Source organism: Empidonax traillii, unplaced genomic scaffold (assembly GCF_003031625.1).
Source record: "Empidonax traillii isolate 1590-97213 ecotype Southwest subspecies unplaced genomic scaffold, ASM303162v1 scaffold89:size1181294, whole genome shotgun sequence".
NCBI lineage: Eukaryota > Metazoa > Chordata > Aves > Passeriformes > Tyrannidae > Empidonax > Empidonax traillii.
In genome coordinates, this window is record NW_020955282.1 from 1,021,295 (window position 1) to 1,034,275 (window position 12,981).

General features: G+C 33.3%; 1 protein-coding gene across 5 annotated transcripts in view; it reads left to right on the forward strand.

The window, feature by feature from the left end:
- GRIK2 (glutamate ionotropic receptor kainate type subunit 2) overlaps positions 1-12,981 on the forward strand; it is a 356,823-nt gene that overhangs the window by 212,312 nt on the left and 131,530 nt on the right. For all 5 annotated transcript variants that reach the window (XM_027881458.1, XM_027881457.1, XM_027881460.1 and 2 more), the window contains one exon: positions 4,625-4,831. In XM_027881458.1, coding sequence (XP_027737259.1) covers positions 4,625-4,831 — 207 coding nt within the window. The remainder of the gene's footprint in view (positions 1-4,624; positions 4,832-12,981) is intronic.

Sequence of the window (12,981 nt, forward strand, 5' to 3'; positions counted from 1 at the left end):
TCTTGAATTCTGCATAACACATTTTGTAGGTAACTATATGAAAGATTATTCCTTGGTTTATGAGCAATTCAGTGGCTTTGTTCTGAAAAGGGGTAGGGATTCTCTGGATTTGATAATTTTTTCAGAAATCTACTTACATGTAGGTTTTGTGCAGAAGCACATCTATTTTCAAACTTCTGGTCTCATAGCATCCCTAAGTAATGACTGGACATGTCTGAGGGATTGATAGTCAGTTTTTAAGGGGGTAGAACAATTAAAAATTAGTAATAGATATGTTATTTATATACCTTGTAATTATAGCTTTGTATATTACATTCTTTTTCATACTGTTACTTTATTTTATTTTAAAGCCATCTGCATTGAAAATTTACAATTTCGTTTGCAATTTCTTTATAAGTCTACGTTCTGAATATTCTACATTTTCTGTACCTGCTTACATTAAAGCTCTGAAAAGTTCTTTGAGAAATATTGAAAGTCATGAAAGGTGTGTGATGTTCTCAAATTTAGTAGTTTTCTGTTACTTCACATTGGAAAAGTTTCTTTTTTATTGTACTTTGCTGAAAAAATTGCTTTGAATTAGGAATAAATTATAAGGAATAATTATATTAGATTTTAAAACAATTTTATTTAGTTCAAATAATATATATATTACCATACTGTATTTATTTATTATTTATTTTCAAATGGGTAGTGCATAATCTCTCTCTCTTTTTTTTTTTTTTTTAATACTTAAAGCATGAATTTTCAATAGTCAAATTTTAAAATCATATCTATTAAAAAAAAAGGTTAAAATTAAAAGAGTAAATTTACTTTTTGTCTTTATAAGAAAGGGTCACTCATCCTTTGTACACAGGACTGCAGATTTAGAATTTTTTTGTTTTGATTTTTATGGTATACTTTGAAGAAAAATACCTGATACAGGCATTTACTCATAATTACTATTGCGTCATTTTGGGATGATTCAAGCAATACCTAAATTTTGTGTATTAATAATTCAATAATATTTTGTTCTTGATGTTGTTATAGCCCTGAACATTTATTTCTCCCTCATAAATCTATTTTAATTTTTTATACTGTCACAAAATAGATGAATCTCTTTTAGCTAGCAAAAAACTGTAAATTTGATATTTTTCTATTTTTAGTTTAATCACACATAATAGTATTTTTTCTTACGAGACTAAAGGAGTATAAAATTCCTTGCTTTCCAGTTTTAGTATTTTTCTTATTACCTTTTTATATCTTTTTTTCTGTCATGATCAGTCAGTGCCTAAATGCCACACTCACACTTCTCATACCCATTTCAACATCTAGACCCTGCACTTTCTTCTTCCAGAACTGGTTTTCACTCCTGCCTGTATTACACTCCTCTGTCTTCAGCCACCAGTGCACACTGTAAACTGACTGATTTGCTAAAGACTAGCAGACATTTAAAGCAAACTAATGTGTTTCAGGAGTTTTTCCACCAAAAAAAGTAAATTTGCCTGCTTTATAAATTATGTTGCTCATAAGTTGAAAATTCCTCTTATCCTGAGATCAAGTGTAATGTCTGTGTTCTTCAAACTTGAAAGGTACTCACAGAAATGCTTAGCCACAATACTTTTTTGTATTTCAAACATATGCAATGCTTATCAGAAAAACCAGTGAGGTTTGAAGGCAGTCGTAGTATATGAATATATACAGTGGAATCAGCACAAGTTAAAGTTTCACTTGATAAAAAAAGGTCAATACATCTATTTTTCTCCTGGCTGGATGCAAGCAGAGTGTCAGATGACCATTGATTTGTATCTCTGAATAATGACTGAGAATTACTTTTGCTGGATTTACATCATTTACATCATCATACCAAAAACCTTCTCTTAATTCTCTAGTGCTTCAATTCCATTTTATTACTAAAATCTTTGTAATAAAAATATACTTTTGCATAGTGGCAAACATCAGTTTATAACTCCACTTCTGGGTTTGTACTTATGAATACCAAGGGACATCAGTCTAGGAAAATACTTCCTGTATTTTTTGGCTCTATTAGGCTTGAATTTTTTGTTTGTTTTTCCCCACAGTATTTTGAAAATTTAAGACACCTCATAAGAAAATAATGTTTTGCTTTCTATTATGGTAAGACCTAATAATGTCTTTTACATTTTTCATGTATCATGAAGACAGTATGATTCAGTTCAACTGAAAAATAGGTTAGTACAATCTGAAGTGTTGCAACAGTTTAATGCTTACACATTTTTTGTGATTTATTGAGTCAAGAGTTTTTGCTTGAAATAAGCATCTACTTATATCTGTTTCACTTTAATGGAATGGGCACTTAGTACATATTCCTGGGATGCAGCTGAAGTAGGAAACTGCTTTTCAACAAAAGGTCTGAAGAGAAAAAACAAATGTTTTGGACAGTAGAAGACTATACAGAAAAGCAGCAGATGGCAGTAAGAAATGACAATGTAGGATTGCAAAAGTATTAATAACTTACTGATCAGACGACTTCTTAACAAAAGCTTTTTATCCATAACAAAACATTATAATTATTAAATAGTAGCACAGATACTATTGTAGCCCTTATCCAAACTCGTCAGAGTAAGGAATAATAGAAGAGTATGGAGTTAGAGCTAAGAATTCCAAAAAGGGTTGAAAGGTTTTCGTTTTGTTTTGTTTTGTTTTTTTAACAAAATATAAAAAGCATCAGCATAAAAGATAAAATGTCTGAGGATTACTGCAATGATCTTACAGAAAAATAGTCAAGAATGTATCAATGAGCTGGATTGCTCAGTGAAGAAGATCCTGCTGTGCTTATTAAGTAAAGGAGGCTCAAAAGCATGAATTGACAATTACATTTCCTCTCTGATATCTCACATACCTAAATTCTGCCTCATATAATTCAGGTTTGCTTGTAATGAAAGGTAGAAACAAAAATGTTTTCAAGAATCTTGTCAAGATTCCATAGATTGAAGGATGTGTAGAGTGTAGATATCTGAGCAACTCCAATAGCAAAGGTCTACAATCTGTGCGTGTGAGCATTCCAAGCTACGTTGGGATTTCATCATACCTACAAAACAGGCTTTGAAGCTGTGTAAGCACTGCTCAGAAGTAATGGAAGTATCCCTGTATTATAACACTGCTCTTAGCACAAATCCAAAACAGACTAGTCAATGTGAAGAAAATGTGTTTTGTCTCAACATAACCTCTGCTTGGCCAGTAGCATGCTTTTTATAAGAAATTCTCATTTCACCTATAGAAACTGTTTTCCCTATAGTTGCTTTCTTTGAGATGTTTCATATCAATTGTCTGAGTTTATTAACAACTATTTTCATACATAGTTTTTGCTCTGACACCATCTCTGCTTCTGAAGAATTATTCAATGATCCTTGTCATTTAAATGGCTTTCACCTTTCATGTTTTCTGCTAGGTCTTTGCTCTTCAGTACTACACTTAATAGAGCTCACCTGGAGTTGTTTGCTTATCTGTTGTTTGAAAAATTTCTGTCAAATCATCCTAGTACTTTCTCCAGACAATTAATTTTATGTTCCTTCCTAGTTATTTGTATGAAGATCAGTGATGTACTTTTTATAGATATGGCTGTAGTCCTAATAATAGAAGTATATAAAAATCAGACTCATCAAAGTCTGGATTCAATGCTTTATTTTATTAAAAAAACCAAAGGTGTAAGAGGCAGAGGGGAGCAAATATATTCAGAACACATTTGAATATTAATGTCATATTGTAATAGAAAATTACCACTTGTTTTTCGTATTTTTTCCCTCATCTTTGTATTTGAGAAATGCTATCTAACACTGAGAAACAGATGTAAAAATCGTACATTTTACTAAATGTTAAATTTCTTCCCATAGTTATGATTGTTCTGTCATTCATTTTTATTTGTTTGCTTTTTGTTTACCCATTTACTGCAAAAAAAGGTCATGTTGTACTTTAAATGTAAGAAGACAAATATTTGAAGAAATTAAATTCAGTTTTCCTGGAATATGTATCATAGAATTAACTTTTTGAGTTAACTTTTTTGGGGTTTTGCTGCAGTCTTGTAAATAACAACGTATAACTCGAGACAATAAAGCAATAGGTGCTTTCATTAATTTTTTCCTCCCCCTGTGGATTTTTGATATTTTTCTTAACAAAAAAATGAAAAAAGTTAAAATACTTGTATAAAGAAAAGTATAAAATCTAATACTTTAAATATTTGATATTTTCAGTTTTAATTAATTTTTTTCATTTGCCAAAGTACATTGTTTCTGCATTTTAACAGTCTATGTTGTCCATTCAAACAATACATTTGACATCGATGTATGATGCAATTTCTTAAGGAACACATTTGAATTTAGTTCTTATATGAACTCCTTGAAGGTATGTCTACAGTGTTTAGACTGTAATTTTTTCGAATAAATATGGGAAAGAGAATCTTCTGACTAAATTAACTTTTAAGATATATGAAGACTTTATACAGACATAAACAAAGCTAAAGGATTCTACTTTTCATATTAGATCTTTGTACAGGGAGTGGTATCATGACTCTATACATATCTGTGCACATGACTGTGTACCACGTAAGGCTAAAACAAGAAGAAAGGTGTGAGGGCACTCATTATCCATTCTGCCTTTTTAATACTTACAGGAAGAGCCATATGTTATGTTCAAGAAGTCTGACAAGCCCTTGTATGGAAATGATCGATTTGAAGGTTACTGCATTGACCTCCTCAGGGAGCTGTCTACTATCCTTGGATTTTCCTATGAGATTAGACTGGTGGAGGATGGAAAATATGGAGCCCAAGAAGATGCCAGCGGACAGTGGAATGGAATGGTTCGTGAACTAATTGATCATGTAAGTTAACTTTTAGAAGCTTTCCACTATCCATTTAGATTTCAAATCTGTCTCTACAAATTGTAAAACTTTTATGAAAACGCCATTTGAATACTACTGTTTTCAAAATGCAGATATTTAAAGAAGTAAAGCAAATGAGTTCATGTCCATTATTTCTTCAGTGTGGAATTTGTTTGTTAAATGAACCATGTGTGTTTTGTGTATAGAAGCGTGTGTTTTGGCCAAACTGGTTTAGGTCTTCTGTGGCATATGCCTAAGACAAAATATGGAATAAATAATACTCGGAATTTATTTATGAGAATAACATAGGGGTTTTTGTAACAAAACATATGTCTTCAATAATCAGTAGAAGTCAGGTCTCGTCTTCTGGTAGTGGGTCTGAGATTTTATCTGAGAGAAATTTCTGTGTATGTAGTGTTCCCCAGGGACACTGTTGGGACCAGTTCTGTTTAATATCTTTATTGATGATCTGGATGAGGGGATTGAATCCACCATCAGCAAATTTGCAGATGATGCCAAGTTAGGGGGGAGTGTCAATCTGCTGGAGGGTAGGAGGACTCTACAAAGGGACCTGGACAGGCTGAATAAATGGACTGAATGCAATGGTATGATGTTTAATGAGACCAAGTGCATGGTCCTGCACTTTGGCCATAATAACCCCATGCAGTGCTACAGGCTGGGGACAGAGTGGCTGGAGAGCGGCCAGGCAGAAAGGGGCCTGGGTGTTCTAATCAGTAGGAAGCTGAACATGAGTGAGCAGTGTCTCCAGGAAGCCAAGAAGGCCAATGGCATCCTGGCCTGTATCAGGAACAGTGTGGGTAGCAGGACCAGGGAAGTGATTTTGACCCCGTTAGGCTACACCTTGAGTACTGTGCCCAGTTCTGGGCCCTTCAGTTCAGGAGGGATATTGAGGTGCTGGAGAGTGTCCAGAGAAGGGCAACGAGGCTGGTGAAGGGGCTGAAGCACAAGTCCTATGGAGTGACTGAGAGAGCTGGGGCTGTTAAGCTTAGAGGAGAGGTGGATTGCTCTCTAGAACTACCTGAGGGGAGGTTGGAGCAAGGTGAGGGTCAGTCTCTTCTCCAGGGCAACCAGCAGTAGGACAAGAGGATACAGTCTTCAGCTGTGTCAGAGGAGGTTTAGGTTAGACATTAAAAAAAATTCTTTACAGAGAGAATAATCAGACATTAGATGGGCTACCTGGGGAGGTGGTGGAGTCACCAGCCCTGAAGGTATTTAAGAGACTGGATGTGGCACTTAGTGCTGTGGTCCAGTTGACACAGTGGTAGTGGATCATGGGTTGGACTTGATGATCTCAGAGGTCTTTTCCAACCTTGTTTATTCTGTGATTCTGTAAACACAGACATTATTTGATATTAATCTTCCTTTAAATTTTAACAATACAGTACAAGCAATAAAACAACAATATCCACATATACTGAAGAAGCAAAGCAATGTCCAGACAGATACCATTACAATTACCTGTAAATGAGTAAGGGAGATATTACTTTAGGTCTTTTAAAGCATGCTTTCTTGGTTAATCATGCCAGTTGAATTCAATCTCTTAGAAATATTTTAGTCAATTTAAAAATTATATATTGTCCCTTTCTGTATTTATTTGGGTGAATTGTTTGATAGCATTTTCTCTATAGACATGTGGTCAAAGACTGAGATGAAACATATTCTGCACATCACTGTGATTTAAAATAGGAAAAAGAAAAGACTACTTAATAGTTAATTCAAGTAGAACCTCTTAATGATGGCAGAAACTGCATGAATAGCTTGAAAAAAATATTCACTGATCTTGTTTCAATTTGCTTTAAGATTTTAGCAGATGGGCAGAACATGTGCTAATCAAAATATTCACATTTACTAGGACGGTTGTTCTTCATGCTTTTCTAGTAAATGATAATCTGGTATTGGTGTTGTAACAGATGATTGTGCCTGGCTTCACACTTTTAAGAAGACTGCGTGGGAGTATTACAGTTATATTATCTTTAAATGTGTGTATGTGTTATACCTAGTACACATACATAGAAAACAAACATATTTAACTACACTCTCTGTGCATCTCTACATATGCACATTTTTATCCGTGAATAAATGCATATGCCTGTTTAACTATTAGACTTGATGGTTGCTAGGTAATACCATCATCTGGAACTAATTTTCCATGATTGAGGTGGATTTTGTGAAAGTATATATTCAGAAGCAAAAATAAATCACATTCTTATATGTCTTTTATTATTCAGCCTTAAATAATTTTTAGAAGAACTAGTATGGCCTCCTAAGCTTTTCACTAAGATAATCTTAAAGTAAAATACATTTGAAGGAGTTGTAACAGTAAAGTGTTTGGGACTGTAGCTTTTCACATCCTTTCTTCTTGATAACACAGAATGAAATATGTGTTCTTTATTTCCATAGATAATATATAACTAAATGTAGATTAGAATTTATTTTGCCTTTTGAAATAATTTTTATTTAGAAGTCAAAAAAGTTTAGAAACTATATTAGCACATCATGGAAGGTGTAATACAACTTCATAACCTGGACCTTTATTTGCATGCATGTCATTGGTACATTTTACTAGCAAGCGGCACTTCAGACCTCAGAATTGATGCATGAGAATTTCGTGAAGAAATCCAGATAGACAGTTACCATTTCTTGTTTCCGTATGGTTTGTACATTACATTGCCCATTAGCTTAGCTTTTCAGTCTTTCTTTTCCCTTAGAGAATATTTTTAAAGTGTAAAAAAAGGTTTTCTGTGTTATAAAGTGATTTAATAAACTCAGTTACTATATTTTTAAGAGGTAAAATGATTTTGTCTGTGTTTTTCAATTTGAGCTTCTAATTAAAAGAAATAGACTACAGAATAAAGACAGTTCTTAAAGTGGCCATACATCTATTTAAAAATGTTTAAGACATTACTTTCTTTTTATCTGTTTTTTATAATTTATATGTTCATCAGTTCAGACAGAAAGGTTACTATACCGTAGTATATGTGTTTGCAAGAGTAATGTGTTCACATTTATAATCCAAGAATAAATAAAATGGATAATTTTGGTATATTATTTATGTAGAAAGGAAGATGTAAAATTTATATAAAAATGAAAAATAGAAAATAAAATCTAAAATTCAATAAACTGTTTAAATGCAAGTACTTGAGCTCAAAAGTCTAAGTGAAAAAAAGATGATATCTGAGCTGAGCTCAGCATATTATGTCCGTCTCAGGCTCAAAATTTTATAGTGTGAACAGAGGCTGAAGTGTTTACATCAGGTTTTATTTGTTTTCAGTCTCCTTTCCCATAGTTTACTCACATTTCCTCTTTCTTTGACTGTTTTACTCAGAGTTCACATATGCATTCTGATACTGGTCTCCAAACAATAAGTAGTTTCCTTTTGAATAAATGATAACTACAGAAAATGAAAAATTAGTTAATTAATTCCTTCCCTTTGATGACTGATTGATAATGAATTATTGTCTGAAACGACAGAAATCTCTAGATGCAATGAAAGAGAAATATTCACTAGGACAGCAAATGTAGATGAGATTTCTTGTTGAATAAATTTTAAATTGAGTTTCTCCAGTTAAGCTGTCTGATTTCTTTGTCATTATTTTACTTTCAGTATTTTACTCACTTCTCGGGTTAATTCAGGATATGAGTGTTTTATATTTGAGGGAGGGGGAGCTAAGTTCCAGGTATTTCCATCTTTTATGGATGCATTCTTCTTAAAAAAGTATTCGTTATGCTGACTTTCTGTCTTTGGTTCAAGAACTTTCTGAAAGGAGAGATTTATTGAATTTGTTTTGAACTGAATTATAAATTCCAAATATTTCAGGTTGTTTTGTAGTCTAAAAATTGTCATGACACTGTTTTATATTGCATGAGATATATAGTTCGAGCACGTAAATTATGTTCCAATACAGATAGCAGGTAAAGGTAGAATGAAAATATAAAATGTTACCTTTTTTTCTGTTCAGCATTCCAATTTGCACATCCAAAATTATTTAAAAACATTCTTATGGTTGGGTTCTAAAGGAGGAATAAAATTACTATTTTATACTTTGACAGAGCTATAACTGGAAAGTAATTTGTTATTATATATACAATATTAAAAATAACCTTTTTTTGGCTCTTTGAATGATTCTTCTTCAGCACAAAGCTTATGCACTACAAATAGTCTTTAAGGCTTTCAGATCTTTTATGATTCATGAATAATCACAGAAAAGGTCCAATTTTTAGATCATGATTGCTCTTTTATTACATGTGAGGATTAAATTGGAACTTTTTATCTCAGAAGAGTAGGATTTTCACCTCGGAGGAATTTTACACAGTTGTACAATTTGAGTTGTACTTAATTTGAGTTAACTTGAGTTAACTTTAGACATAGCATTGTTTTTGACTTCAGTATCTTTTGAATTTTTTAAAATTGATATCTTTCTAATAAATGCTTATATACCAAAAGCTTACATTTATAAAAACAGTATTAGCCCTTTGTTCTTTTAATAAAGGAATAATTTCAGATGTTTGTATAATCGGTTTAAATGCATCTGGAGACATCTTCCTCCAAGAACCTGTTTTTTTGGTTTGATTTTTGGTTTTTAAAAATTTTATTCTAAATTAAGATCCTTATGTTCTCAAGCAGCTATAGTCTAGCTCTTTGTATTATTGTATAGACCTGAAAAAACCTTCTAATAAGTGCCTATATAGATTTTTAGTTGCTTCCTTTTTGAGCCAGTGAAAGATATGAGTAAGGGAACTTAACTTTCTTCCATACTTTTCCCTCCATTTCAAATGTTATTTCATCACATTGTTTAGACCACTTTCCTTCATACTTACAGAAAGAGGTTGTGAATATGAGACCAGTGGAGATTAAAAAAAAAAAAGAAAAAGAAAGATTATCTAGAGAATGTATTTTTATACAATAATATTTGAGTCCACCACTGATAAGTTAAACTGGTACTGGCAGAAACATAGTGAACTAGTTCATGTTCTTAGATCTTACTTAGTATATACAAGAGCTGTTTCAAACTATTTAGGCAATAAGTTTAAAACATTCTCCTGTATTGATCTTTAAAAATATTTATTCCAGTCACCTTAACGGCTACAAATTTATCAGTTTAAATCTAGAAATGATTATTTCTCTGTCAAGTCATGGACCAGATCAACCTGAGTGCCATCACAGGGCAAGTGTATGACAAACAGGGGCATGAGGCTCAACCATCATGGGTTTGTGAAAGGCAGGTCCTGTTCCTTCTGTGACCAGGTGGTCTTTTTAATGGATGAGGGAAAAGCTGTGGACGTTATGCACCTAGACTTTGGTAAGGCCTTTGATGCCATTTCTCAAAGGATTCTCCTGAAGAAACTCGTTCTTTACGTACTGGATGGCTTTCCCCATGTCTCAGTTGCGGCCAGTCCTTTTTAAAATCTCTATCAATGATCTGGATGAGGGGATCAAGTGCACCCTCAGTCGGTTTGCAGATGGCACAAAATTAAACAGGAGCATAGGAAGGCTCTGCAGAGGGATCTGGACAGTCTGGATTGATGGGCCACGGCCAACTGTATGAGGTTCAGCAAGGCCAAGTGATGGGATCTGCACCTGTATCATAACAACCTAATGCAATGCTACAAACGTGGAGCACAGCGGCTGGAAAGCTGCTTGTCAGGAAAGGCCCCTAAGCTGTCGATTAACAGCATGTAGTCATCATGTAAGTGTAGATAATGTTTATAGTTCTAATGGGATTTGAGCCCACTAATACACCAGGAGTTGTGGCAGGACTCAGACCTGCTAGTACACCTCTGTTTCTGTGGGACTCAAACCTACACTTGTGCCTTGTTCCAGTACTGACTGATGGGAGGGACAGAAACTGTAGAATTATAACAGATTTTTCCTTAAGCAATGCACTTGCAATGACCCAGCCTCATGTTTGGGGACCCTGATACTGAGGCAGGCATACCACACATCTTAAGAGGTAAGGTAGGCTCACCAGTTACCAGTGTGTGTATAACAAGCACATGCTTATCCTATGCAAGACCTTTGTATGTTTTTTCTGGGCAGATGGTTGATGGTGTATGTTAATTTCACTGTTTTAAACCTGTGCAGGTGGAGTGGTTCTGTACTGGCTTCTGGACAGTTGCTTTTCTGAGAACCTTGATTTCATCACTAGGCCCAGGTCACAATACTTTTCCATTTTCTGAGAGCCTGAGTAGATCTCTTTGGCATCCACTGATGTTAGTTCTTAACACTTCACATCTACATTTTTGAAATGAGCGTTGAAAGTGTTAAGGACTCCTTCAGAAGAAGGGTTTAAAGTAAGGCTTAAGGAAACTCATTTTGAAAACTGTGACATTTTAAGTAAAACATGACCAAATAAATTATATTACAGGGAAGTTTTTTAATGTTACATCTTTAATACACTGAAGAAATCTCAGCTCAGTATAAAAGATATAATAACATACGCTGAGTAGTCACAAATCACTTGTTGGGTTTTATTTTGAATGGATATCAGGGAGAGCAATATAAATACTCAGCTCAGCAGAAGCTGTAACATTTTACTTATCCTCAAATGGTTTTCACCTTCAGAATACATAAATCTATCTTGATTTTGGAGTTTCCAAGTCTTCTTTTCTCATAGATTTCATTAGAAAATGCCTTGTTCAGCTAAAAAGCTTTCACACTCTATATAATAATTTCTCCTTTTCTTCTATGAGTTTACATTGGATACATTGAGCACTTGTACATAACAAAAGTGGAACTTATTATTTAATAAATAGTAATTAAGTATAGTACTTACAGAGGTGTCTGAGCTTCTTGTAAGTACAAAATTTAGGCAACATTTTTGACAAAATATGTGAGATTTAGTTAATTTTTTTCCAAACCTTAGGTCTAAGTTAGCATCCACAACTGAATCTAAGGTGTCTTTTGGTGAAAATTTCAATCATGCTAGATGTATTCTACATGTAATAAATTTGAACTCTGATACTTTGGAAGGATGATGTTTTGAGGGTAATATTCCATAAAAAACATAGTGATTTGGCAAGTCTGCTGTAGTTACTTGAACCATCAACTCTGGTGAATATAGATAGATGGTAAGCTGAACGACTACTAATTTCTGCTGACCTTGCTTTTAATGTTTTTCCAGTATCTTGGCATTTTATTTTATTTTTATTTGCCCTCTTTAAAAACAACAACAACAACAACAACAACAAAACCAAACACAATTCACTTTTTTCTGTGTTCTCTGTATATAAGATAAAATAAAATCTTGTTGTTCTATTTCAGTTTTCTTATCTATTTGTATTTTCAGCTTTTTTATTTTTGTTTTTAATTTATGTCTTTCCTGATTTCTCTGTGTAGCCATTTGAAGGCCATCTGTTCTGAGATAATTTTTATTTCTTGATATTCATTTATTTACCTTACAAACTCAGCATTGGTGTTCTATGCTGAAGCTCCCTTCTCTGAATTTCCAGTAATCATTATCAGTTAAATTTGTTAAGCTATACCGGCAGTTTTCCAGCACAACCCTCTCTTTAAAAAAAGATACCAATTTGCATTATTTAATATTTCAAAATAGCATTCTAGCTCCTTACAGTTATTCTGTGTCATGATATAACATCCATGATTCTTTAACTAAGTGCCTGTAACATACCTTTCATGTATATGTTTATTATCTTAAATGCTTGTATTATCTACCAATAATTGTTTGCATGTTTCCTTTTCCTCATTAAAGTAGCATTTCATTTCTGTGTGAAATCTGTCGTGGGGTCTAGAGGATTTATTATGATAATTTGTAATATGCCAGAAAATACCACTTGTGCTTTTTGTGCTTTTTGGTTTAATTGCTAATGCATTAATCCACAGTTTCATGTGCTCTGACCTTTTTTTCCCAATGTAATTTATGCCAAGATGAATAAGCAGCAATGTGTCCCTGACAAGCAGCTAAGCATGTCTCTTTTGTTGCTTGATATTCTGTTTTTCACTTAGAGCAAACTGTATATGTTCACAGAACCTCTCTTCAAATATCTTTCATGTCTGAATTTATCAATTTAATTCACTCAGATATACCATACTATACATCTTCTGTTCCTTTTTATTTGTTTGTTTTCTTTAAAGTGAAATATATAGAGATGGTCTTCTACATGACCAAAGA